This window comes from Rissa tridactyla, chromosome 2 (genome assembly GCF_028500815.1).
Source record: "Rissa tridactyla isolate bRisTri1 chromosome 2, bRisTri1.patW.cur.20221130, whole genome shotgun sequence".
NCBI lineage: Eukaryota > Metazoa > Chordata > Aves > Charadriiformes > Laridae > Rissa > Rissa tridactyla.
Genome location: NC_071467.1, coordinates 135016250 through 135043517, shown reverse-complemented (window position 1 = coordinate 135043517; position 27268 = coordinate 135016250). Strand labels below are relative to the sequence as shown.

At 35.2% G+C, this 27268-nt stretch overlaps 1 protein-coding gene across 7 annotated transcripts in view; it reads right to left on the bottom strand.

The window, feature by feature from the left end:
* Positions 1-3217: 3217 nt before the first annotated feature.
* Positions 3218-27268, bottom strand: part of SNX13 (sorting nexin 13) — a 72977-nt gene continuing 48926 nt past the window's right edge. For 4 of the 7 annotated variants that reach the window (XM_054190319.1, XM_054190322.1, XM_054190323.1 and 1 more), the window contains exons 15-26: positions 26656-26788; positions 25903-25940; positions 21280-21349; positions 18427-18599; positions 16373-16480; positions 15334-15444; positions 13844-14005; positions 12555-12626; positions 10322-10467; positions 8509-8577; positions 7296-7408; positions 3218-6784 (exon numbers count right to left, since the gene is read on the bottom strand). In XM_054190319.1, the coding sequence (XP_054046294.1) occupies positions 6537-6784; positions 7296-7408; positions 8509-8577; positions 10322-10467; positions 12555-12626; positions 13844-14005; positions 15334-15444; positions 16373-16480; positions 18427-18599; positions 21280-21349; positions 25903-25940; positions 26656-26788 (1443 nt within the window). In that variant the 3' untranslated portion in view covers positions 3218-6536. Of the gene's footprint in view, positions 6785-7295; positions 7426-8508; positions 8578-10321; positions 10468-12554; positions 12627-13843; positions 14006-15333; positions 15445-16372; positions 16481-18426; positions 18600-21279; positions 21350-25902; positions 25941-26655; positions 26789-27268 lie in introns of all 7 variants that reach the window. The other 3 variants (XM_054190320.1, XR_008464721.1, XM_054190321.1) reach the window with 3 other exon arrangements.

The window sequence follows — 27268 nt, the reverse complement described above, 5'->3', positions numbered from 1 at the left end:
ATGGCCCATCCCAGAGACTTCAGATTACACAAATCCCAGAGACACAAGGAATCAGTCAAACTAGTCATATATATAAGACCTCACTTTGGTATCTGCTCATATTGATTCCTTCAAATTCTTCCCTTACCTTGATTAGAAGAAACCCAATTATAAAGAAAATTGCTGAGAGGAGTTTTATGTATGAATTCTACAAATTGTAGTGAATTCCATTTTAAACATTAAATAGTTTGCTATTAATCTTCTACCCAGCAAGTAAATAACGAATCATTTCAACCAGTGCTCAATCAATAGTGGCAGCAATAGCACAGAGAAAAAAACCCACAACTTTTAATACAAGTTTAAAGAGTCAGATGCTTGAGAGTGGCATCTCTTTACATAATACTTTAATCAGGTTTTCTTTTGGTTTCTTTTGGGTTTTTTTATTTATTTTTGGTGGGCTGGATAAAAATGCTGAAGTTTCCCTCTCCCATCACACACATAAAAAATTTGACAAATGTTTTCCTGTCTGGTACCCACCTGCACTCTAGTCCATACCAGCTAGTGATAATCTGTTACGATAACCAGCTGTGATTACCATGCGATTGATTCTAGTGTTTGAATTGTAGTACAGCCTTTGCCACAATACCAAAAGTTTAAATGAAGAAATCAAATGACTGCTCCAGTAATTCTGTTTATGTATTCTTACTTCAATAAATTATTCCGTATTTGGAACAAATACTATTTGATATCCTCTTATAGCATCATCCATGTATTTTACAGCTGTCCCCAATACTGTCAAGCCAAAAGAGTCCACCTACACAAAGAGCTGCCTAGTGAGTTACTACTACACTTATGGCTGAAGACGACACACTCTCTAGAGACTATATTCTTGGTAATATCAGTACTATTGAAAAAAAATAAAATAGGATGGATTCTATAGCAAGTGAAACAGCACAAATGTTTATCTGTGGAATCACTTGGAATCGCTCAGGTACTGCAAGGAAGTTCTTTCACTGGTGAGAGCCCATGCCTTGGTTCTAAAGAACCCTCATCAATAAAACCCACGCTCCTGCAGGCTGCATTTACCTTATTAGCAGAATGGTTGTGCCATCACACGTTCCAAGACATTTTGCACAACTGCTAACTGGAAGCCTCAGCACCACTTAAAACCTATTGGTTTTAATTGGTATATTGGTTTATTGGACATATAAGAAAAATAGTTTTCTTTTCATATATATGACATACATGAGAACCTTGGGCCGATGTTCCCTTTACACAGCACTGCAGAGTCAGCAAAACTGGTGAATTCCAAACGGCAGGACATTTCAGTTCCACTTTGCATGGATACAATTACCCACCACAGCAGAATATTGAATGAAACTCCTATCCTGTTCTGTCCAAAATACCTCTTGTGTTTTTATATTAGGTATAAGCATGCCTTGTCTGTTTTACAAGAACGATGTTAAGGATTACTGGCAAGCCACTGATTTAAATTAACCTAGATAATAGAAAACTGAGCGGGTAAGATGTGAAAGCAATTTTTTAAACATAAAGGAATGTTTTGTATGAAGTCGTGAAAACAAAAAGGAAAACACTGTCTTTGATAATCAAATTCGAACTTCACTTTCAAACTGAAAAATATGAAACCCATAGTTTGAGGTGACTTTGCAAAGAAAGTTTTGTAGCTACCCCAGTACTGACTGGCTATTTTAAGAAAGGGAACAAAAAAAGTTGCTTTCAAATTCTGACTATTCTGTGCATGGATAACCAGGTAACTTGCACAGTCATCTTGCACATGTTCTAAACAAACAAGAGTTTCACCAATTCTCATAATTTTATCAGAATCTCTTAGCTAGTAAGTTGGTAACAGAAAATTCCATCGCTATCTCTTGACTGAATTCAGAATTAGCACATTTTTTAGACCCAACCTGAGAGAATTCAGAACACAAAGATTCAAAAGACTACTTGCTACTCGCTTTTAACACTCTTATGGTAAGAAAGAGCAAGTCCGTTTTTGAAAGCTACATTCCTTACTCCCAACAAATACCTCTTGATTGCCAGCAAATTCAATAGTCTAGTTCTCTACTCAACCCCAACCTCAGAATTAATTTATGTACTATTCCAATTCTAAAATGTCAAAGGAGAATTCCAGTTAGCCCTTGCTGAACTAGATATCAAATAATTTAACTGACCCGTGCAGATTATCTCAACCCCAACATGTCATAGTAATTCAAAGGGACACGGCATGGGAAACAATTATTGGACATATTTGAATATGAAAGTATTCAAACATATTTTGGGGGGGGGGGGGGAGGGGAGTGCAGTGGCATAGATGTTTCCAGTGTTTCATGAAAATAAAGCTTGATTTCTTTCGAAATACATACAAGCGAACACGTTGTTTTCATTATATGATTTCCTTTCTTCCAAGAGATAAGTCATGAAATTTGTAGTTAAATCAATGCAGAGTGATGCTAATTACTAACTTTACAAAAACTTCAGTGAATTTCACACAATCACTAGACATCAAAACAAATATAAACCAGATAATGGGATAGACTGGACAGTTAAGTAAGCCAGAAGCATATTACCCTCACTTAGCAAACTGCAGGTATTTTTAGGACTCTTAAAGGAAGTTTACAATGGAGTGAATTTCTTGCCATTAAGTTTTCCTAGGATAATGGCTTCAACAAATAAGACTTTGCAATCAGCTAGTGAAATTCCTGAGACGTGTCTATATCCTGTGGCAGAAGTGCCTAAGTTAGTGAAAATGGTAAACACTTTACCCTAGGGTCAAAGCACTAACATCTCTGTAGCTCAGGACATCTTTTTGATGAATGTGAAACAGCTGGAATAAATATATCAAGGGTAACAATTGTGCTCCCATGGTAGATCCAGCTGCTGCAAAAATAAACCCAGGGGGAAAAAGCCAAAGAATAAGAAAACCCAACAGTATAAAAAAACCTCCTACACCATACAACCCCACTGTTTTTGCATATGTCCTTTTAAAATACAAGACTCTCTGCAAACAGTGGTTGAAAATGAATGTAGAGATTAATTTGTTAAATGCAAAACCAGTTTATAAACTTTTTTAAAAAGTAATCAAGGAATGACTGTTTTATTTAAACAGCACTTAACAGCAATATTTTTAGCTTTAGTGATTTTTTTTTTCCAGACTTGAGGAGCATTCGTACCTGCTAGAAAGAAAGTTATTTTAAAAATAAGCAGAGACTCATAATAATCCTGTTAATACTTTATTAGTGTAATTTTTTAGCTTTCTATTGGACAAAACATAAATGCAAACTCCAAAAAAAAAAAAATTCAGAGTCCTCTGCCATTGAGTAGAATTGACCATGGCAGCCTGTTTCATGTTCATTCTTTGTTACGGAAACGAGAGGAGGGGGAAGGGAGGGAAAAAGCATCAATAGAACAATTAGGCACACAGCTGACACTTACTGTACAATGATATGCACAAGTAATTTATAACAGCTATATTCATGAGATGTGCTCTTCAGATTTTTCCCTTGTAATATATGAGCTTTGCTCAAATGAGCAAAGATCATTGAGAACAAGGGAATTAACAAAGGAGTAACAAATAAGACTTTTAAAACAAGTCCTTAAATAAACTAACGCAACAACAGAATGCAAAATTGTTCAGCTGAGAAGACATTTTTAACCTAGACTTCAAAATATTAAAAATTCATTTATTTTACAGTTATTCAAATACACATGCATTAAATGAAAATATTGCACAAAATTAAAATTTAGATTGTGGAATTCGTATATTTTTATTTTGGTACACGTTCTGGTAGCACTTAAAATTTACTGTTTAATTCTAGCAAACACCAGCAGCACAAGCTTGAGGATGAACCAAAGGAAAAATTCAATTGCTCCTTTTCTCTTAAAAATAATTAAGGCTAAAACAAGTGCATTTGTTGACAATGGCACAATTTTCAGCGGCCAGTCGCAGCACCCAAAGGCCAGAAGATACACCCAGACACTTAAGTGCTGTATATTAAACATTCAGTTTTGGACATTTGCTAGGATAATAGGCTGCATGGGTTGACAGGGCAGGGATTTTAAATCATCAACATGAAAACCATTTAAATAAAGATACGTACAAACTCTTTTTAACAAAAAATATTCATTTCTGATGATTCTTGCCAGCCAACAGGTACCACTGAATTAGGAAGCCACATTCTGTACTTAAATACAGAAGACAAAACTTCAATACATATATACATATGCACACACACGTATATAAATGTGTGTATAGGTATATATATGTAATAAATTCATTAAGTAAAATGACTAATAAACATGGCATATTATGTTCATTCACATTCCTAGAGATATTATTTTATTTTTGTACAGAAATGTACCAGATAATTAAAAAAAAAGATCCCAAATTTGTACATGATCACTGTTCCCTTGAAATTTTTCATTGGTACCTACAGATAGATAAGAGGTTCCACAGATTTGACGGAACAGCATTTGAACTTCCCACTTTCACACTGCATAACAAATTCAGTGATTTAGAAAGACATAAATTAGATTTGGTAGGATCAATGATATATTTACTATATCGCCAAGAACAATTGATGAACGATCCTTCATCAGTCAGATGTCAGGTAGGCCTGAGCACCCTGACAACGGAGGAAGATACAGGCATGTAAACAATAGGAGCTGGCTATGTTGATTACTTCACACAGAACTCAATAATTTTGTTAAATTCAACAGCACTTAATCAACACGCTTCTACAGAACCTGCAGAGAGGAAGGGGGAAGGGTTCTTACATATTTACCAACTTGTCTTCCTAGAGATTATAAAAGAAAGGGATTTCATTTACAGTATTTAGTTCTGCAATAAAGAAAAAGAAAAACCAAGTGCACTTGAGCCCATGCATACTGTATGAGAATGTTAACAGTACAATATGGTCATCATTAAGTAGTATGATAAAAGGCTACATTGCATTAATAGAGTCCATGAGAAAAAATGATCTATATAGAGGCTTCAGTCAAATTAACTAGGTCCTTTGAGAGCCTTCTATCTTCTCTTAGAACGCTTTCATAAAAGGTCTGTGTTCCTCCCTCACATAAAAGAATCATTTGTTCCCATAAAGACACAAATTACTGTAAGGATCCTTGATCAATAGCTGTATCTTACCCTGCGTTTAGCGTTCAGGAAAAAAAACGGACTCTATAGGATTACTTTCTATTCACCCGGATAGTGGTGCTCAAACAGTAGGGGACTACGAAAAAGAAAACACAAACTGAGATATGCTGTGGCCAAACAGGATTAATCAGTTGTTACTTTATTTTTAATTAGTCAGAAATTCTTCAATGAAACTAAAACAGATGGATGTGGGGGCCTTGATGTCAAATTTTTATTAAAATTTTACACTATGCAAAAAATAAAAAAATTATTTAAAAAAATATTGTAGTTTTATCTCCTTTTTATTTTCATATATACACTGAGATGCATTCAGGAATTTCCAAGTGTTTGTATATGACTAATGAAATCCTTTACCTGTGAGGAACCAACTAATTCTATTATTTTTCCATATGAAGCTTACACACTAAAAGGTAAGGAATCTTTCAATTAAGCAGGACATGGTCTTTTACACCCAAAAAAAGTTTCAAATTTTAATGGGGAGTTGTGTGTAAACTGTGTCTTAGTGCAATTTCCTCATCTTCTAACATGATGTCTATCCTCTTTGAAATATGCACCCCCTTCCTTCTACAACCATCACCTTGATATATGTTCAAATACAGCAATTGAACATAAATATGATGCCCCTTCTCCACTGAAGTTACATGCAAAAATGTATGTCAGGTGCTATAAGAGCAAAATATGGCCCTTAATGCTACAGAATAACCAGAATAAAGGGTTTATTTCTACTGCACCTCTGCCTTTACTAAACCCCCCATTAGATCTAACGTTAGTTTATTTTTCAAAACACGAAAGGTGAAGTAAATGTAGCACAAAAGCTACATTATCTCAACTTTTCTTCAATACATGTACTTTTATGATGGGGCTATAACTGCTTCTCCCCTCTCCTATGAGCCTGCTATTCCAGAGACTGCTTTTCCTTTTAGCTTGGCCTTTACAGGAATGTTAAGAGAGCCTCAACAGCCACAACATAGAACAATTCCACCTGATTCTCACACATTGCACTATCTCCCAGTGCCAAAACACCCTTTTCTTCCATTGTATCACCATGGTTGTGCTTTACTTGAACAGTCTGGCACTTTTCATTGCTGGCAAAACATCGACTCAGGAACGGAAGGAATCAGCGTTCTTATATATTGGGCCAGTATTCTTCTCAATGTTGCATGAAGACGCACCAAATCATTTAAGACACACAAACCCTTCTGGTAGTGGTTGAATTACAAGTGAAGATGAGAAGATCCACAGGTCTTACAGATGCATTAATAATCTAATATGTGACACTAGAAGACTGGTGCAGAAATAACAGCATGTGAGTTTGAAGCCCCAGAGAATCTGCCCAAGAAATTAGTCCTGGACAAACATACACCAGCTTAATAGGTTTGAAGTGTCACCTTTTCTGCAAGGAAGGCGCTTGAGTAGAATGTAGTCTCTGCTTATACCTCTGCATCTGCTTTGACCGTGAATGCAGTTTGTTGAAGAGCTCATGGAACTTATTTTGCGGAAATAAGGTTTCTAAGAATCTCTCCAGAAACACGTACACCATTCTCTTGTTCAGTTGAGCATGCTGGAACATTTCAAAGACCCGAAGAATGCCTTTCCGTGTTGTCTCAGCACCTATGATGTGCTTCAGTTCATCTACAAAAATGAAAGTTACACAGAAGTTTAAGCTAAATTCTGTTTCTGTGTTAAAAATAAACTGAATATTGTCTTTCAAATTATGTAGCTTGAAATTTTAGGTAACAGTGTCTCTATTATACGTAACACAATTAACCTAGGAGTTCTCTTACACCAGAAAGGATTTCTGAAAATTACTTCACTTTTACACTATATATGTGGAATTGTGTTATTTTACATGAAATCATGCTGTATTGGAATATAGGTATTTCATGCACTGAACTTAATCCTCAAGTGAAACAAAATACCGGTTTGGCTCTAAGAGAATTACAGTTACGTTTGTGAATTCCAAGAGAATTCACAATACGTGTGAAAATGTTCAGCGCGTAATAATTAAAAACGTTTTTATTTAAATACACTTCATACGCCAACATTTCTTTTCAACATTTCAACAATCAACAAGAATACTGACATTAATTCCAGTAACAATATATGGTAAGAACTATTAGGCGTCACTCCCAGACTCACTTACCTGGCATTACCTCCAGTAGTTTGGTTTTCCCTGCCACTCTTGTTCTCATTCTAATAGCTTTGTCCCTCCGTGGAACAGTCTCTGCTAGAATGCCGTTGGGCCAAAAAGCATCTCTGCAACAAAAGCAAGTCTGTCAAAATACATTAAAATTTTATCAAGTGAAAGGCTCTTTTTAATCCCTCAAAGCTTTCTCATAAAATAAACTCAAGAAAGTAATTTGCACACAATCTAACACACACTTCAAATATTAGGAAAGGGGGGGGGGAAAAAGGGCAAAAAGAGAAATCAAAAGCAAGAAGCACAATACACTCAATCTACTAGTAGTTACCATATACTTTTTTAGCACAAGAATCAGATGAAAGAAAATTTTAAGAAAATATTACACACCAAAAACATTCAAATACCACACCGTTGTTACGTAAAATATACCTAAGATTTGCTTTTACCTATCAGTCTCTATTGCCAGTGAGAGACTCTAGGTTTAGGTCTTTTAATTGCTTCATTAGATCTCTGACAGTAGTTAAACTATCAACAAGCTAAAGCTGAGATGAAGTAGTTTCAGTGTAGTATAAAGCCCAATGCAAAAGATTAAAAAAGTATTTTGCCTCAGTGAATGACATTCTTTTTCGGAGTAAGAAGCACACATTCTTACTCAGTTTTATTAAAGAATAACACAATATCCGTAGCGTATGACCCTGTGGCTCTTGTATGACCGGGGGTGGCTCTTGCCCAACAATACTGCAGAATCCATTAACAGTTTTAGGCAATGGAATGGACAGAACCTTCAATACTTTCAAACTCGGACTTCATTTCTGTTGTATCTGCCTACATGCAAAACATGTTAGTTTAGACCTAGGGGTTTTTTTAGTAAAAACTGTTTGCCTTTTAAGGCAAGGCATGCACATACCTTCAAGGTAAATAAGACACTTCACGCAGTAAAATGATTAAATTCATAAGTATACCCGTACTCTAGCTCTTCTAGACTGGTTAACAAAAGAACTGTTTAAGGAAGAGGTGAAAATTCAAGAATATGCCTCTTGATGTGACAATTACTTTTTCCTCACTTTACCCACGTAAAAAACAGCATATGGTCCATCTGGAATTCTGTACAGTAGTAATAATTTCCTCACATAAAAACAATAGGAAGGATACAAAGATTTTCGACATCAACTGGCAAGTACTTCGTATTTAACATCTATGATAAAAGACATACCTGAAGCGTTTCACTGCATCGGCTACTTGCTCAGGAGATGTCATCCAATCAACATGATCAACTATTTTTCTAAAAAAATCAAAGCAACAAATCTATCTCATTTAATTTTTAAAACAGAAAACAAATAAGTATAGCATTTTAAAGAGCACTCTAGGGCAAACAAAGTATAACTTCAGCTTTCTCCAACTCCACAAGTGGATTCTATAAAACTGCACACTAGGAAGGCAAACGCCGATTCTCAAGATAAAAATCTAAGCTCACTGATCGCTCCTTTTTATTTTTGAGTAAATGTATGATGACTAAGCAGGCTGGAAAACTGATGTTGCATCTCCCGGCAGCGTTAGATAAATGTTCTGCTTATAGAGTGCTCCTCTTCATGGAGCACTCTTCAAGTTCTGTTTCTGTAAGCAAAGAATCTACTTAAAATCTCAAATTACCATACTTATGTAAGCAATTACTCCATAATCTTTAACAGGGGATACAGACTAATCACAAACTTTGACCTTCATTCATCAACACATACACACAGATCAATATCCAAATCTAGGATGTTTACAGAAATGATACAGACGTATGTGTATCACCATAATGCCCAGGATTCTTTCCTTAAATATAATTTGAATTTAGTTTTCTAAGAAACAGGAAAGCACAATTTTGATGCAGAATGCCATTAAATGCCAAGAATCTGCTAGGACAAGGTATGATTGCTGAACTAGAGGAAGCTGTGAGTATCTGCAAAAGCCTTAAATGCAGAAGCAAAATACTTCTGCACACATCTCTGCAGTAAGAAAGCAGCAGCCTGTGTGCAAACTCATCTAGTTATACTACAATCTGAAAACAGAGTTGTTAAAGAGGGCAGCATGTTTCTGGAAGCACAGGTTCTCAAGATAACTGTCACCCGGCCACAAGGAGTTATTTCAAAAACAACTAGTGCTATTATTAATACATGGCTGCACCACTACTGGTACAACAAGACCTGCCTATAAGTTTAACAGTGCTGATGAAAACATCAAAAATACACTTGTGAAGGGTAAAAAAAGTAATGATACAGTGAGGAATGTCCTGAAAAAATAATAGGAAATTACTTCCCACCTGCCAGAAATTAAGTTTTTGATTCATTGAAATTTAGTGCCCATCCTCTTTCTAGAAATTTTTTTGGTTTATATTTCTCTTTTCATTTCAGGAACAAATTATTAGAAGGGAAAGCCTGGAATCAGTAGATTTCTAAGCTGAGGACAAGAAACATTACTTATTTAGCACTACAAATTGGCTTTGCATTTGCATGAAAAACGGTATATGTGAATTACAGAGAACATGGGGGGCAGAACAGACCCCATAACAGTCCTTCCCCCCCGCCCCAATCTTTTAAAGTGTGAGAGCAAAAACCTAACATGGCAACTCAGTACAGTTCACGTAATTTGACAGTGCCAGTGTTAATGTTTGTGGCATCAGAGAGATGTGAACAGAAATAGCGCAGAAAGTAATAAACAGTATTAACAACAAAAAGTACAGTGTAAAACACGGCAAAAAGCATAGACACCACCAACACTAAGTTACATTCACAGAAATGTGAACTTTTGTTGCTATATGAAAGCTCCTTTGGAAGTTCTCTGGCATGTAAGAGTTACTAAAATTTGTCTTTCAGCAATGTTTTGTTGTTTGTGTCCGTTTTACACCACATTTGTACTTGATTCTCTTCAAAGGGGAATGCATGCAGATCTATACCACAACAATTTAGTAAAACCAAAAAGGATTTATAGACACAGTCTACATAGTATCACTCACACAATCGCTCCACATAAAAAAGCAGTACCTATTAATTGTGTCACCATATGTTGCTCTAATAAGTTGCTGAAGCAGATTTTTTATATTTCTTCTTAACCACTGATTTCTTTCCTTTAAATCAAAGACTTCATCCATAAGGAGGAGCATTACTCTCAGTGGAATATTGTCGTCCACCTGATCAAGTGAGTAAAAGTATAATCAGTAAACTTTTATTTCGGTTCAAGAAAGCTACAGGTTTAGTAGCTACTTCACAGGTCAAATGTTTCAGTACAAGCAGAACAATGTCAGGAACACTTTGCTCTGTATTTTACTGTAAGGTGAAATCTTCCCTAAATCCTCTATGACACCACGAATAGCAAAGAAAGACTGAAAATTAAACTAGGTTTAAATCCACTGAACTTTTAAAATAAGACAAAAAGAAAACAGTTATTTCAACACAGCTGAACACAGTCAATACAACTAAATATGTCCTAAAGAGAGATCATGTCCCTGACTCTTACTTGGGTGGCTGTGCTTCCAACTGCCTAATGTGAACGCTCTGGAAGGCACTGTTCTTTGGCATCTTTTCCTTATGGATGCACTGCACCAAATTCAGAACCTCCTAAGAACAATGACACTTCACTGCAGTGAACTACCTTTTATTTAGATATCGTTCCAATCTGCATGGCTATTAAGTTCTTTTATGCTTGTAGGTTAAGAAAAGCATCATTTTACTATTTAATAGAAGATGTTACACAGATTAGCTTACAAAAAACAACTTTTACGGAAATCCTAAACCAGAGCATTCAGTAACTATGTAAAAGTTTTTTAAAGATGGATCGCGTAGGCTTGCAGTAACTGTCCACATCTTTTCAAATATGAAAATTTGAGGGAGAGTTTACTAAATTCTGTAGAATGAAAGTATTAGATTTTCATCTTAGTTTTTATTAATGTTTCCCTTACAGAAACAACAGCAGCTTCGCATGGCCTGCTTATATGCCAGAATATGAGCCAACATATTGTTATGTTGTGGCATAAAAAGACAGCATTTGGAGTCACAGCTGTATTGCACAAGAGACCACAAATATTTATCTCAAATACAACAAATTAATTTGATTTTTTGACTGACTATTTTTTGTCTGATTGAATGACTGTAGTTTGTGAACAATGCATCTTAAAAAAAGCAGTTGAGAGCTGAAAGGTTTTAAAATATTTGAAATCTGCCTTTCAGAAACACTTGGTATGTTAACTTAGAAGCTATCAAGAATGGTAGCTCCTATTCATTTTACAGAAGATTAGTGAAATATTTGCAGAGACGCTGCTCATATACTTGAATGATATTATTTTGTTTTGCCTGTGCAAAACAGAAGCCTCAGAAGTATCAAAGATATACATTTGTAATTACAAATTTACAGATACAGTCTGATATAGTGAAAAATAATGAGGAAAAAGAAAACGCAGAAGAACTCAAGGCTATGATATTTGAGCAAAAATACATCTACCAAGCCATCACAGCAGTTATGTACAGGAAGACAAACTGGAATGCTTTGATGTAACCAAAAAACCTGAAACGTGAAGGGCAGAACAGGTGCAGATTTATGACCATAGCAAATTGCATTTAATCACTGCTAATCTTATGGCCTTTCTGTCCTACTTAGAGATAAAAGTTTTCTTCCAATTGTTTCCACATATATGATCAACGTTTCAATCACAACAATAGCAAAATACCATAGCTTATGACAACATCAAGAGCTTGAATTTCACTTTCACGTTTCTAATATTACTACTTTAGACATTTTAGGTATCCACACACTAAAAGGTTATTATTTAGGAAAACATTCTGAAGGGTTTTTTCCATAAAAACATAGCAAACACTACTTCTGATCCATTAAAACAAATTCCCGCTGAAAGGTCACATCAGAAATCAGAATCCATAAAATGCCAACGGAAATGATGCTAACAGTCTGGTATCATACTATCTTTGAAGAGACAGAAATTGGAGAGAGGAGGGAAAAAAACCCCAACCAAAAACCCCCACCCACAAAACACATAAGTAGCATGTGCACTCTAAGTTACTCCACTGTTGTGCAACACATTTTAGTACTAACAAAGATGTTAATTTTAGAAGGAAGCATATGAATTTTTTTTAAAAGTTAAAAACTGGTTTTAAGTATAATGGCATAATATCAGAAAACAATAAATACGTAGTTTAACATAAAATTAGTAGCTCATTAATTTGGTTGTAGAGGAGCCCAATTTGAAAGGGCAAATGTCAGACTCACATTGTCATCAATTGGTGCTGCAACACGGCAATGGTCAGGATCTGAATAGGTTTTCTGGATCAAAGGAGGCACCTACAATGAAAAAATGTAATGTTTATGAAGTAAAACTTACTTTAGAACAACAATAAATCAGATCAATTTTCATAATCACTTTGGTTATGAAAATTAAAACCAAACATTTGGTCAAAAGACAGTTGCATACTACCGCAGATAAATATACAGTAATCCTTTCATCTTCCAACAAATCAAGCCTGTAGGGACTCTCCTATAGCTATCAAAGTTATCAACATCTTTAAGACAATCCACATATACTTCCTCAAGTGCCTAACGCTTCAACTGAAAAACACCTAGAAATTCATATGGGACTGATATTTCTTCTGGTATTTCCTTAAGTCATGCCTAGTTACAGACTTCCAGGTCAGTATAACTGCAGATATATTTTTTTGTCACACATCAGGGAAGTTACCAGCAATGAGAAAGTCCAGAGCCAATCATTTTATCTCCTAAGTAATGAGAAAAAACAAACAAACAAAACCACCCACCACAAAAAACCCCATACACCATAGGTTTATTATTCCCTTTCATGGCTTAAAGCTTAGTTGACCTTGGTTGCTGTTCTACATCTGCCACATGTAACTGTTTCGGTAACAGAAAATGGAACAATCCCTGATGACAGACCTTACAGCTACACACAGAAAGAGGAGGGCAAGGGAAAGGAAGGTAAGATGGACATGTTAGGAAGATTACTACTTTCATAGGACTTCTAGATAGCAGGCCATGCTACCATTCCCTACCTCTAAGGTATTACATTTTAGGAATATAGGAGATGAGGAAAGATGGCAGAAGAGACAGCAAGAAAATTTAATTAAAAACAGAATTCAGCAAGGAATAAGCAGAAAAGAAGTTATCTCCTTATTCTAAGTTTCATAATATATGGGTTTTTTTCTAATGAAACCAGCAGATGCAGCAAACTAGCTTTATGAGAATGGGTGGTAAAAAACTAAGAAAATCAGTGACTCTCATTCTTGCCAAGTGGCTGCATTGAATTAAGTGAAGGAGGATTGCTGTAACAGTCTGTAGATGCCAACTTAAAATGCATTACTTAATAGAAAAGAGAACTCCATGTTTGTAATATAATGACTGCTGAACCTTATTAAAAGGGTATAGGTATAAAACAAGATTGCTTTCCTGTCTAACGACTTGACTCTTCATTACAGTATACAATGTGAGTCGATAGCTAATCTCCTATTAATTCACTAGTATGTATTAACTACCAAATATTTTCTTACCTTGAAAAATGATTGCTTTATGTCTTGTCCCAATCTCTCTGACATTTTACCCATGTTGTCTGACATTTTAGTCATTCCCTCTGCCAGGCTGTCAGGGAGAGACTTGACTGCATTTGATACATTTCTCATAGAGTTACGCAGTGGGTTTACAAATGTGTCCATCTGAAGGGGAAGATGTTTAACCAGAACTGTATAATCTATGAGGACACCAGTATATTAATACACTATGAGTGTATTAATACACACTGTTCCAGAGAACAATAATATAAAGCACAACTCAAATTGCTTAACTTCATCACAGAATGCAGAATAAAGTTTTAGCTTCACTTTCATTTATTTTCTCGTTCCTTACAGCCCTACTATAACTATTCACATCTTTCAGCAGATCTTTTTCCTGAGTCATTTCCATTTCTCATCCCTCAGCTTTTTTTAGCTTGAATTTATTTTCCTTTTCTTCTTCATTCAATGCCATTTCTCCCTTCCAAGCTTGCTACTTCCATATGTTTCACTTCTGCTTTCAACTCTTCATCTTTGAAACATGCCTCTTAAACAGCACTGGAGTAATATCCTTTAATATCATGACAAGTATAATTAAAAACATAAAGTAGTTCCATAGAAACTGTTACAATTTCTCTTTCAGTATATAATCTAAATCCAGTCTAGAGGCACAAATACTAGTGTGATGCCCTTACAAATTAAGTTTATGAAGAACCTGATAAACTGGAAAGCAAGTCTCACTCAGTCATTACATAAACCTTGATAAATATTTAACTGTTTCACTGTTCGATATTTAAGGAATATAGGCAGAACAACAACTTGAAGTGACAATACAGTTGCAAATGCTTTTTATACCAAAATCACTAGAAGTTTAGAAATAGCTATATTTGCAAAGCAGATGCCCACACAAACTGGTCAACTGAACAAAAAAAAAAAAAAAAAAAAAAATCACTTGTCTGAAGAGAGTTCTGGTGGCTTAACAGAAAGGATGCACAGCTCAGAGCTCCGAATTTGACCAATGACTCTGTATGGTTACAACAGCTAAATACATAACAGCTGCTTTTGAAGGGAAATGCATTTCATCTTTTGGGCTGAAGAGTGGAGAGCATGGTAACAGCAGCAAATACAGAGTAAAGAACTGAAAAAAGAAATTAGAAGGAACGAGACTACGAAAAAAATAAATCACAGATGTCTGACAGAAAGTAACTTGCAATGAACACGCTTTTAGAGTAGTCTTGGTGCAATACACTGTCTGATTTGAAAATTTTATTTCCTTGTCATACAAATACATTTACCTGTTATAAAACCAGTAAATTTTTCGTTCCGTATGTTCTCAGATACTTTGCCACTCATATAGTATTAAAGCAACTCACTTGCAAGTTGTTTTGAAAGTGCTTTATAGCTGTTTACTATCAGCTCAACATCTTCATTTAATGCAATCATTGCACTAATGAATGCTCTGAAGTTCCCCTGACAGTGCAAAACATTCTTACCTTCCGTGCAAAATCCCCCTTCCCTTTGCTGTAGGCTTTATTCTCCAGGAAGTCATACACATAATGGGCTAAAGCTGGAGAAGCCTTCATCATTTCAGGATTTAACAAGAGCTGAGTGAAATAATTTTTAAAAGGTGTTTTTTAATAAATAATGAAAAAGGCCATACCATCCAGTTTAGTAAAAGTTTATCACGCACAAAGACATTACATCTTGCAATGTATTTTCTCATTCATTCTCTAAATTTTATTGCAACATTACACTATTCTCAAGATGGAAACAACATGCCATAATTTTAACTAGTATGTTAATTATAGCATCTCATAGAAAACCACACACCTTTATGACCACTCATACTACTTCTAAAACTCCATGAAAAAAAAAAAAGTAATGTCTGTGATGGAAAAAAATAATGCTATTAAAAATGGGACATACATCTCAAAGGAAAAAATATTAGCACTCTAAACAGAACAATCAGATTTCACAATGTTTTATTCACTTTCATTATTTATTGTTAGCATGTCCCTTGAGTTGGTCAACATATTTTAGTGCTAAATGACCAGAAAGTCCCTATGAAGTAGGACAACTGAATTTCTTTAGTTGGGCCGATAGAGGCCTTATCTGAATGGAGAAACTGTGTGGTTGTGCTACACCACCGCAGCGGGTGCCATGCCAATTCTTACGCAACAGCACAAGAGAAAGTAACCACAAACATGAGTGTAATGGAAAAAAGCGAAGTGGGATAGAGTTCAAAACCAGCACAGCTGGAACCTTACCAGCTCAGAAGAGCTGGGACAGAACTGGTTGAGAATAAACCAAAACAGCAAAAAAAAAAAAGCAAACTTATTAGAATATACAAAGTTCTTATGGTATACTATTTAGGATTGCATACAGCCTACAACACAGTTTTGGTTTTGGTTTTTTGGGGGGTTTTTTTTGGTTTTTTTTTTTTAAAAAAAAGCATGCTAACAAATTTTCTACCTGAGAAAAAAAAATTCCAACCTAAAACACAATCAAAAAAAAAACCCCACAACAGCTTACCTGCAAATATGCATTTAAATCTTTTTTCCTCTTCTCCAAAAATTCTCTGTCCATATTGTTAAATGTCTTTTTGCCAGGAAGTTTCAGTATATTTGCAAGGTTTTCAAACTATAAAAAAGAGAAGATTTTTTGTTCTGTTCTCAAAAGAGTTTCAAATCATCATATAAGCTCAGAAATGACAGGGGTCATTACATTCACCTATTCTTACCTACCATATCACACCTGACAAATAATTTATGAATCAAGCCCAGAATTCAGATTCCTTGGAGAAGTAAAAATGAAAGATAGGCCATCAAGAACAATTGCACAAAAATTTTCAGGAGACTGTCAAGGGTAAAATTTAATTTCTGAACACACATGCAATACTCACTTTTGAAATACAGACTAGCAAAATGTGCAAATTATTCCTGTCATCACACCTGCTCAAAAAGATTTAGGCTGAATATTTATCATTATTATTTGTGCAAAAGTCAGTACGGTTATGAGACTACATCAAGAGAACTTGCACATCTTTCTAAAACATCTTCCCCTTCCTCTCTTCATCAAACCTACTAAGGAAATAATTAAGTTTTCGTCCCTGGCGTGGACAGCAGCACCCAGTTTACACACAGGTTATCATACCAGGCCATCACCTCTGCCTTTTCTCCAGGTAATGGCACAGTTTGACATGTCTTCCACTGTTCCAGTTTTACAGAAAGAACTAGTGTTCCAAGGAAGCAACAGGGAAAGAAGAGTCCCTAACACTTAAGAAGGCTGAACATATCTGCTACAATGCACAAAAATAAGAAAGCGACAAGAATAAAACTCGAAGAATCAGGATTATCCACATATAGAATCCAGACTTTCTGTAAATAATGAATAATATTCTAAATGGGGTAAAGAAAGAAAGGTATAGTATCTAGGCTTTAAGAAACAACCTGGAAATACTTAATATTTTGAAAAGTTTTTACGTATTTTTTTTTTCCTAGTCATTTACCAGTAAGTCAGTTTTAATGACTGCCGCATATCAGCACAACATTAACTCACTATAAGGTCAGTGACCACACACCTGTTTCAACAGGTTATAGATTCTTCAAAACAGTGAATTAATTTAAAAAATAAAATAAAAAATCAATTTGAAGAGAGTACAAAAATTGGTATTTCAAATTTATTGACAGCACACTAAGATAATCAGAAATTCAAAGGGAAGTCAGACTTTGTTTATGATTAATACAAATATTCAACACAATGTTTGCTTTTTTAATAAAGCCTTTTCCATTTTTCCTCCTGCTGGGACTTTACAATGCTAACCTACCTGCACAGAATTTGTTCTCTGTGCCTCGCTATTAATAACAGAGTTAAGGGATGTAATCCAAGACTTCTGACTAGTTCAAAGGTTATGCAGTCAAATCTGACTTCTCCAAGGGCTTGGTTTAAAAGCGTTTCACCCTCCTCTTTTAAAAGCACTGCATTTTCAACACTTTTTCATGTCAGCAGGTTCTACTGTGTACCAGCTGGTGAATTACAAGTCTATTTTTTCTTCTTTCATTTTAGGAAGGTTAAGAGTCTGAGAATACAAGTACAGCAATAAAAGGCAGATTGTATAGCAGTACACTGAACTGCCAACAGCTGTCCCTTTTGAGACCCCACCGATCCTTAACATTTCGCTTAAAACTTGAATATCTATTTCCCAAACTCAGTTTTTATTTCTTAATCTCTGTGACAAATATAACAAATGAAATATGCCACTGTTTGAGACCAATAGCACTTCCATACAAACATTCTGAAGTAAAATTAAACAAACGTGGGGTAAAAGCTTTCTAAGTTCCATTTCCTTTTGTTAGTGCAATTATATAGCCATCAGGTATTAAACTATATAAACGTGCACCTGTAAACTGCTCAGTACCAATAATGTATAATATAAATGGTAAAAAAGTACACTTTAATGGAAAAAACCTAAGTGCTGTAACTCCACATCTTAAGTCACTTTGAGAAAGCCAATACTCATGCCATCCCATCACACAGAAAAAGCACCTTTCAAAGAAACCTTAGAAGATTTCTATGAGATTAATTACCTGCTCAGTGATCCTCATGTGAAAGTCATGGAAGTCACTGTAGCGTCGGTATGTCTTCCATGTCTCTTCGCTGTTTGGATTTCGCCGATGGACTGTGATAGCATACAGTGCATATGTCTTGCCGTGATCATTACACACTCCTGCCACAGCATATGGGTCATAGTCAGCATAGACTAGTAGTTTAAAAACAAAAATAAAAAAGGAACAAACAGAAAGAAGGAAGACGAAAGGACACAAACATGAAGTGAAGAAATGTCTGGAATGACAGACTTGAGAGACAAAAATGGACATGCAAGCAGAAGAGTAAGCCATCCCTTTATCCAAAACGCCGTATAAGTGATGCCCTCCAGAAACTTATTACGCAAACTGAAATATAGAGATTAAGCAGCCTTAGAGTTAGACAAGTTTCACCGACATGCAAAATATAAAAAAGAATAGAAAAGATTTCTACTGTTAAGAATAGCGAATAGATCTTTTAAAAAAATAATTTTAGCCTAAAGAACTCAAGAATGAAAGACAACTGTGAAACCAGAAGAAATTCCAGTCTGCAAAGTACTCTAATCATATTGCAAAAGTTTATCCATCAAAGAAACTGTAAATACAAAAGACAGTGCCAGAAAGCTTTAAGCATGTGGTTTTGTTATTAACATCAGCAGTTTATTATTAATACAAAAAATACTACCCACACTATTTAAGCCAACAGAAACACTACATACACACACATATATGTATGTATTCTGTATGTGTGTGTACATATGATATATTCTCTGTGTGTACACACACACACATTTTATGGAGAAGTCAATCTACAAGTGGAAAGAACACCACAGATAGTCATCTTAAATAGAAGCAAACAACTTTTTGTTTTACACTGAATATTTAAGTTCTCTTGGACATTCCTCCATCACAGAATTCCTCCCAGTATCAAGTTTGTTTCAAAAACTTCAATTTAATCTACAGAATAAACTAGGACCAATATTGTTTACACTGCACACTGTTTAAATCGGTAACATGTTGGATCTCTATGTATTGAGCCAATACCCAGTAACCACAATTTTCCAGTGGCTAGATGAAAATACTTTTTAATCAAATTCTGTTAATTTCTCAATATACCCAGATTGCATAAAATACGCTTTTCCTGACAAATCATCAGCTGCAACTTCTGTTGCGCTTCCAGCCTTGACTTCTCTCAAGTATAATGCTGAGGTCTAAGCAGCCAGGGAGCACCTCTAAGATAGGGGCAGCTGCTGACAACGTAAGAGTTACACACTAGCAAGGTGCACCATGGGCATGGAGCATCTTTTCTTTGCCATCTACCCCCTAGAAGAACAATGTTAAATGCTGAACCCTGAGATAAAAGAGCAGGCTGCCAAAATACTGTCCAGAGAATGGAGCTGGGAAACCCCACCCCAAAGATGCTCAGCAAGGCCTATTCTCTAAACTCACGTTGATCTACCATGCAGCCACCAGACCACATCTCAGGGGGCTGCTAAGTTGTACCTTTAGGAGTACCACTTAAGGACGGGAGCAGCAGCAGAAGAAAGAAGTTGTCTCTGCCACCTCTTATGTCACAGCTTCTTAATCAGCATTTATTTTACAACAAGGCAAGGTGAATCCTCAAAGACTATAGAGGAGATCTTGTATACATCCCACAAGCACAGTAAAGGGTAGTAATCGGCAGGGGAAAGGAGCCTGTACACAGATGTAAGATGCACCTACTGCCTGTAGCATCCAGAAAGCAGAGACTTTTTTTTTCTAGTTCAAACATGAGGTGAAGAGAAGAATGTCCAGTTTAATCCTTTCTTACAATATGAACGCGTACATATCCCCTGGTTCAACCGGAGTATTATGGATTCACAGGGTCAAGCTGATAGTTATCAATAAACACTTCCATTAAGATTATTAATTTAACATAATTTGTGTGGTTCGAAGTTTACCTTTTTCTTAGATTAAAACAATGAAACTTCTAAGTTTAATTCAGAAAAAAGAATCAAGTGGCATTTTAATTAAAAAGCAAAATCGTGATTCTTAACTTTTAAATGATTTTTTCCCCTCTCTGAAGAGTGACTACACTAGACTTGGGATTGCACCATGCTCTCACACTGTGTTGGAGTAACAGAAATTAATTAAAATATCAAGTAGTTGAATTCTTGCCCACAGCTCATATGTCTGCTATATAAAGGCATAGACTTAAGAGTCTATTACATAGTAAAGTCTACCCAAAAAAAGTATCTGAGGATTCATTCACAATTTAATTACCCAATGCAATCTCATCTAACTGGACTATCTGTCAATACTATTTGAGAAGTTTTTGTTATTTACTCTCAGGTGACATTTTTTTATTACTAGGCAAATTATTTCAAAAGATAACCAAAAACGCCACCACTGTAAAGACTGAAGCCATTACTTTAAATTAAGCTAAGTCAGTAAGGAAGCAGAAAAAAAATAGGGGAGAATATTATAGTAAGAGAAGTAATCAGTCAGGAATTAGAACTGTGTTACTCCAAAAAAAAAAAAAAAGAAATGGCTTTTAGAATTTGTTCTTTAAATACTTTTAAAGATAAATGCTACTCAATGTTAAGTTTAGTGAATGATTCTCCTGAGACAGGAAAAATAATAATACCAAAACCAACAAAAATTAAATCACATTTTAAGTACAGATATATAGCCTACAACCTACGGCACCAATTCTGTAAGGATTTCCATTATAAGGACTTCATGGGAAATACGAATTCAAATGTTTTATGAGGTTAAAAGAGTGAAGGGATTAGGATTTCAAGGGCCTGTTACATCAAAAAACTCAAACTAAATGGTGTAAAACAAGTAAGCAGCCATCATAACAGATTCACTTACCAGTATCTGAGATGTATGCATGGAGTTGAACTGTCTCATCAGAAGGGACATTTGAAAGGTCATCTAAGGACTGCGGGGCAGGGGAGAGAGGGGAGAAAGAAGAAATGGGCGAGAGAGAATAAGATCATAGATACACTTTATTTGAGAGATGCTTTTTGATTAATCTATTTCATTTTCAAACTTTCAATTCCCTACACTAATAGAATAGCTTAATGCACTGTAACGGTGCAAGTAAGTGTTGGTATTACCTGATTACTAAAGCCTTGCTTTTACAGAGTGTAGGGTCCTTCATTTCCCCTACCAGTTTCCCATAGCTCTGTGATCACTTTAACTTATTTGCCACTTTCATTTGATATCTCAGTTCTAACAGAAGTACAGCTACAAATAGTCTTTTACTAAGTATAAAAGAAAAAAAAAAAATCCAAGAAATTCCTAACTGTGGAGATACAGATGTTGTGTAACAGATCTTTTGGTTTTACCTTCATACCACTCTGTTTTCTTTCAACTGACTTAAAGCACTATGCACAAGTTACAGTGCAGTAAAAGTTGAATAATTTCTCTGCTGTATGTAAAAAACTGCAAACACTTTTCTCAGAAATGTTTTCCCTCGTAAAAAAACAAGGGGGTACATCCTCAGCTGGCTAGTGGCCTGTCTCCCCGTTTAGTAATTATTGGGATCAAAAGAAGCCTCATGGGTCTTTTAGAGAAGCTTTGCTGTTACTTAAAATTAATACATCTGACTACTAAGATTTAACATAATAAAGGTCTGCAAGACTGTGGAGTGAAGAACTTGGATACACAACTGAAAAATGGAGGATGGGCCACTACACGCGTGATCCTAATCTTAAATTATCAGGTTTAAAAAAAAAAAAGATAACAGCTATTTAAGTAGAATTCACAGGCACTGGGATCCTAGCTACTTTATATATTTTACCCCAAAATTCTGAAGTTCTTCAAAGATACACATTCAGAATAAATATGCACCGATCAGCTACCTTTTATAATTTAACCAAGCCGGTTTCATAGTGAGTTGCCACAAACAGTTACCAAGAAGGGGATCTACTGGGTAGCAGTGCCATACCTGTGTCAAAATAAAATCTCAATACGTGTCAATCAAGTTTCTGAACTCCTCCGTTTCCTTAAATATAAACCAATCTTATGTGATTACAATCAAAACACAGGTTGGACTTGAAAACTTAAATTATTTAAAGACTGCTCTTGCCCCTTCTTCATCTGAATCTTTATTATCTCCATGATATTTCAACATAATACTCCACTCCTGCCTTCCCAAGCTCTCTAGAAAGAACAGCTTTCCTCTGCCTCAACCATCCCAATCACTGCCTCGCTCCAACCAACCCACTGCCTAAATATCCACCATGGAAGGTGAAGGAATGTCTAGATACTGAATAAATGGCATCATTAAAAAGGTCTGAACACACTAACTATGCTTAAACACGTATTTAACACGTATTAACATTTAGGAGTCTCCTAAATATCTTACAACACAGCTTGTAGACTTAGAGTACAGAAGTCCCAGCTTGAAAAGAGGCAGAAGAAAGACAAGCCCATTTGGGAAATCTGTTTTGCCACAGCATGCTATAGTGCTAAAAGTTTATGTTTGTTCAGTGGTAGAACAGATGAATTAATGCAAAAATATTTTGAGAGCAGACATCATCTTTACCTCAAGAATTCCCAAATCTGCAAGTTACTGAATGCTGGAGAGAATTCTGGTAAAGTATCACCGGAAGTGGACTATTCCTATAACCTTCATTAGACACTTGCTTTTGGTCATTGTTGGATATAGGGCTAGACTTTCGCTGACCTAGTCCATTCTTAAGCAAGTCACCCTTGGAGAGCAATAAGCCTGTAAGGTGTTTATACTGCAGTGTCCAAATTTAAAAGTAGAATATCACCCGAGACAGATGAACTGCAGGAATTTATGGGAACCTGGAAAAGCATTTGATACTCTGAGAGCTCTAGAATTTGGTTATCTGTAAGATGGAAGGGATGTTATTAAAGGAGACAAGTAACAGTCAACTGCTCTAGTATTTTGCTTGCTATGAAATACTTTAAGCTACCGCTGCATTTTTTAAAAGGCACCAATATTTCTCATTTTCCTGCCTCCCTTCATTGCCACCCTGAGAGTTCAGCTTTCTTCTTGATAACTGAATGGGGTTCAAGCTGACATATACTAATGACTTCCAGAAGTTCAACCCAGCCATTTCTGCTGCCATTCAAGGTCATAGATAAGTAAAACCTGTGTAACTCCTACTTACTCAACGCAAAAGCAATATGTAAAGCTCACATTATGGATCCATTTTGATGAAATCTGCAAGAGTCTATAAATATTCTAAAATTGTTTTATAACCCCAAAATATGCCCGACTGGTTTAATATAGACGATTAATGTGTCAAATTAAAAGGCAGAAATTAAGAAGATATTTTTGTAAAGTAATTTTTCCTCAAAATAGTTTTGAGTCTCTCTTCCAAATAATCTTAAAATACATTCTTACAGTGAAAGTATAAACCGCAGGAGATGTATTTTATAATGGAAACTTTAGGAAGCACTCAACTGCTGTGGCAAGGCACTACACAGCAACAATTAATACAAGTAAATTAAATGGTTAAAACTTGAATAGATAACCAACAGACAGTTTGTATTTAATATGATCTAATATCTTTGACATTAGGTGTAGTCACAGGAAGACAAGTTAATTAAAAAGCAAAAATATCACACCACAACCCGATCTTATTTAATGCATTGTCATTAGCTGAAAGTACAGAAATTCCCTGACCTTCAAAGTAACCTTTCCAAGGTCTATTTTTCTTCATGTAACTGACTAACACAAGGGAGCTAAACTATGTGTACTCTTGACATGGAATTCAGCCAGGAAAAACTAATCTACCAATATTCAAACACCTGTAAAAGCACTGACAACCCTGAATAATCTGGACTACAGAAAGCAAAAGTTCTTCTGCATAAACAGAGCTTTATTACACGCTCCTGCAAGAATGTTCTTCATTCTATGAAGATATTAAATGTACTATTCTGCAAATATACTTTTCACAACAATAAAAAAATCAAGACTTTGAAGTATCCCATGCAAATAACTGTATTGCAGCGGTGCTTGATAAAGGCTGTACGACTTTCTACCTCAGTTTAAAAAGGCCACATGAAACTAAGCAGCAGATAACTGCTAGCCAGATGAGCCACTGCAATGACAAATCCCCATCTGTAAAATATGACTTTGATATGTCAAAACATTCTTAGAAAAAGTACTTGAGACACTTGAAAAGTCTTTTTAAGAGATTAGTCAATTAAAAGAATCTCTTGTGAAGTGTTACCAGAATTGTATGTAAGTTTATAAAAATATGGCTAAATTAAGTTTTCCTTCTGCATCTAACAGGAGTTTGTGTAAATTGTATCAGCTGACCACCTCCTTTTTTCTTCCTATTTTAAAATGTAAACAAAAGGAAAACAATAGGGGAAAAAAATTCCCAACTTCAAAAAAAATAATAAACCAACCCCACAAACAAACAAACAACCCCCACATGGAAACACATTTATATTTATTTTAAATGTGTTCCTTTACAAAATAAACCCTCTTCCTCTGCATGCAAGCATGATCTAACCAATGAGCTGGAACTCCTAAGGAGCTACAGCATCTTCCAAAAATGAATTAGAAGGGCCTATGAATCCCATAAGCCAGGAAATTGCATGCAGATTGCAAACATTTCTAAAACTAAAAGATTTGGAAAAATATTCTCATATGCACAATTGAACCTTGCATATCTTTTGCTTTGCTACATATAGTCTGAAGAAACAAGTAAGAGGGAGGGGAGGAAATACATCAGAATTTTTTATGATTTTTCCTTTTTAAATACCTCTGATTTGATTTTCAGTTTAAAACATTTTAAACCTAATAAGATCTATACAGAACAGATTATTTGGAAAGAGTCTGGTAGAAGTATACAGTTCTCTTCCTATGTATGCAGAAACACATTTCAAATATCTAGGTACATTCACGTAACAAAGAAAAGGTTCTGATAAACTGACGCAGTCAAGATCTGCTTAAAGAAAAATACCAAAAATCACTTGAAATTGGTCAGACAAGAAAACAAAGATTCATATTTTGTATAGATAAACTCAAGATACTTTTATCTTTCCAAATCAAGTCCTAACTAAAAAAAATAAAAAAAAAAATCAACCTATAAAAATCTAATTAAATGTTTCATTTTACCCTCTACTTGAATTTTATCCTTTGTGATTTCAAAGGATTTGCTTTCACCTATCATTACCTAACTCCAAATTTATTCCTATTTAAAAAAAACATGCAGGGATAAGAAAGTATGCTTTGCACAAATTAACTATAGATTATTACTTTTCTGTGAGAAACAATGCAACATTCCATTAAACATAGCGGAAAGTACAAAAGGGACGGTTTTATCTTACAGACTGATTGATACCTTCTGTGTGTTTCAATTTGATTATAGAACTTTTTTCAGAAATTAAGCTGCAGTGAGGTAAAACCTCTAGTTTACATTATTTAAACTATTTTATAAAACTCTCCCTATGGCTGAAGGAAAAAATTAATAATAATTAAAAAAAAATACAAGCACTTACCAGATTAATGCTGCCAGTAGGAGACCCATTAAAAGATTCTGGGAGCAGTGAGGAAGGGAAAAGGAAAAAACAGGTCAGAAGATTTTCTTGAACACAGGGCCACACACAAGAAATTAAAAATGCAGAGACAAACCGCTATGGAAAATAACGCACAACTGTGGCATTGGGCAAAATGTTGCACCCAACATGTAAGTACTCCAAGTTTCCAATAAAGACACCTGAAGGAAAACATTTGTAAGTTTATACACCTATAGATATGAATTAAATACACCTGAGATCATTCCTTTTTAAGCTTCATGAAATCACTTCAATAAGGAGTCAGTTTAATATTTAAATAATTTGTACTTCAGCTAATAAGAATGCTTCAGTTGCTTTGAAAAGCCGTATCTCCAATGTACTTTCTCTTTCCAGATGAAGAATAGTTATGTACTAGAACAACCCAACAGGTTGAAGAACCACAAATATTTTTGAATAAAAAATAAGAATGAAAGTGTTACATGCTTATTTTAGCGACACATTTGTTACCAAGACTTGACAAAAAATTTACTTGAGATTAATCAAGTTACTACAGAAAAAAATGACTCCCAACACAATTTACAAAAAAAGCACAAGGAGGAAACATTAACTTAGAAACTAGAGGTACTACAGGAACTTTTTGATTTCTCAAAACCAGTGTGAATAATTTTCTTATTTTTATTTTAAAGCAGAAAAAGAATGGTCCCAGGAAATCCCCCTTACAGATAAAGAGCTCACCTCCTTCACCATCATCTGATCCTCTGAAACTAGGATCCTTCAGCATATCCAGCTCAGCTAACATACGCACATACAACACATTCTGCTTGAATGAAGGGTAGAATCTTTCATCTCGTAGCATCAATTCATACACCTTATTGAAATATAAACGGCAAATTTAGAAGTACTTACTACATTTTTTTAATTAATCAGACAAGCTTTCATAAATTCTACTTGACCAACATGTATCTGTGCATTCAATTATGTAGCTCTGGGTTTCCTTTAAAATCCTAACGCAAGTTCGTGAAATTTCAATTCAGGCTTACTCTTAACACAAAGGTTATGAGAACTAATTGTGCTAGAAATATAACACGGTCTCAGAAAACACCTTTCTAACTAGTGAGACATGGACGTATAGGAAGGAAAGTAGCATGTTCGCTGAAAATGTTTCCTTCCTCTCCTCATAACCCTTCCAATTGCTCTATAAACATATTTGGTCTTCACCTATTTCACAACAGATTCTCTCTGAGAGTCCTTGTTTGCTGATAAACTATAAATGCAGACCTGCAAACACTTAGGGGGAGAGGCGAGAAGAGGGAAAGGAAGGGAGGGAAGACACTGCATACTACTTTCC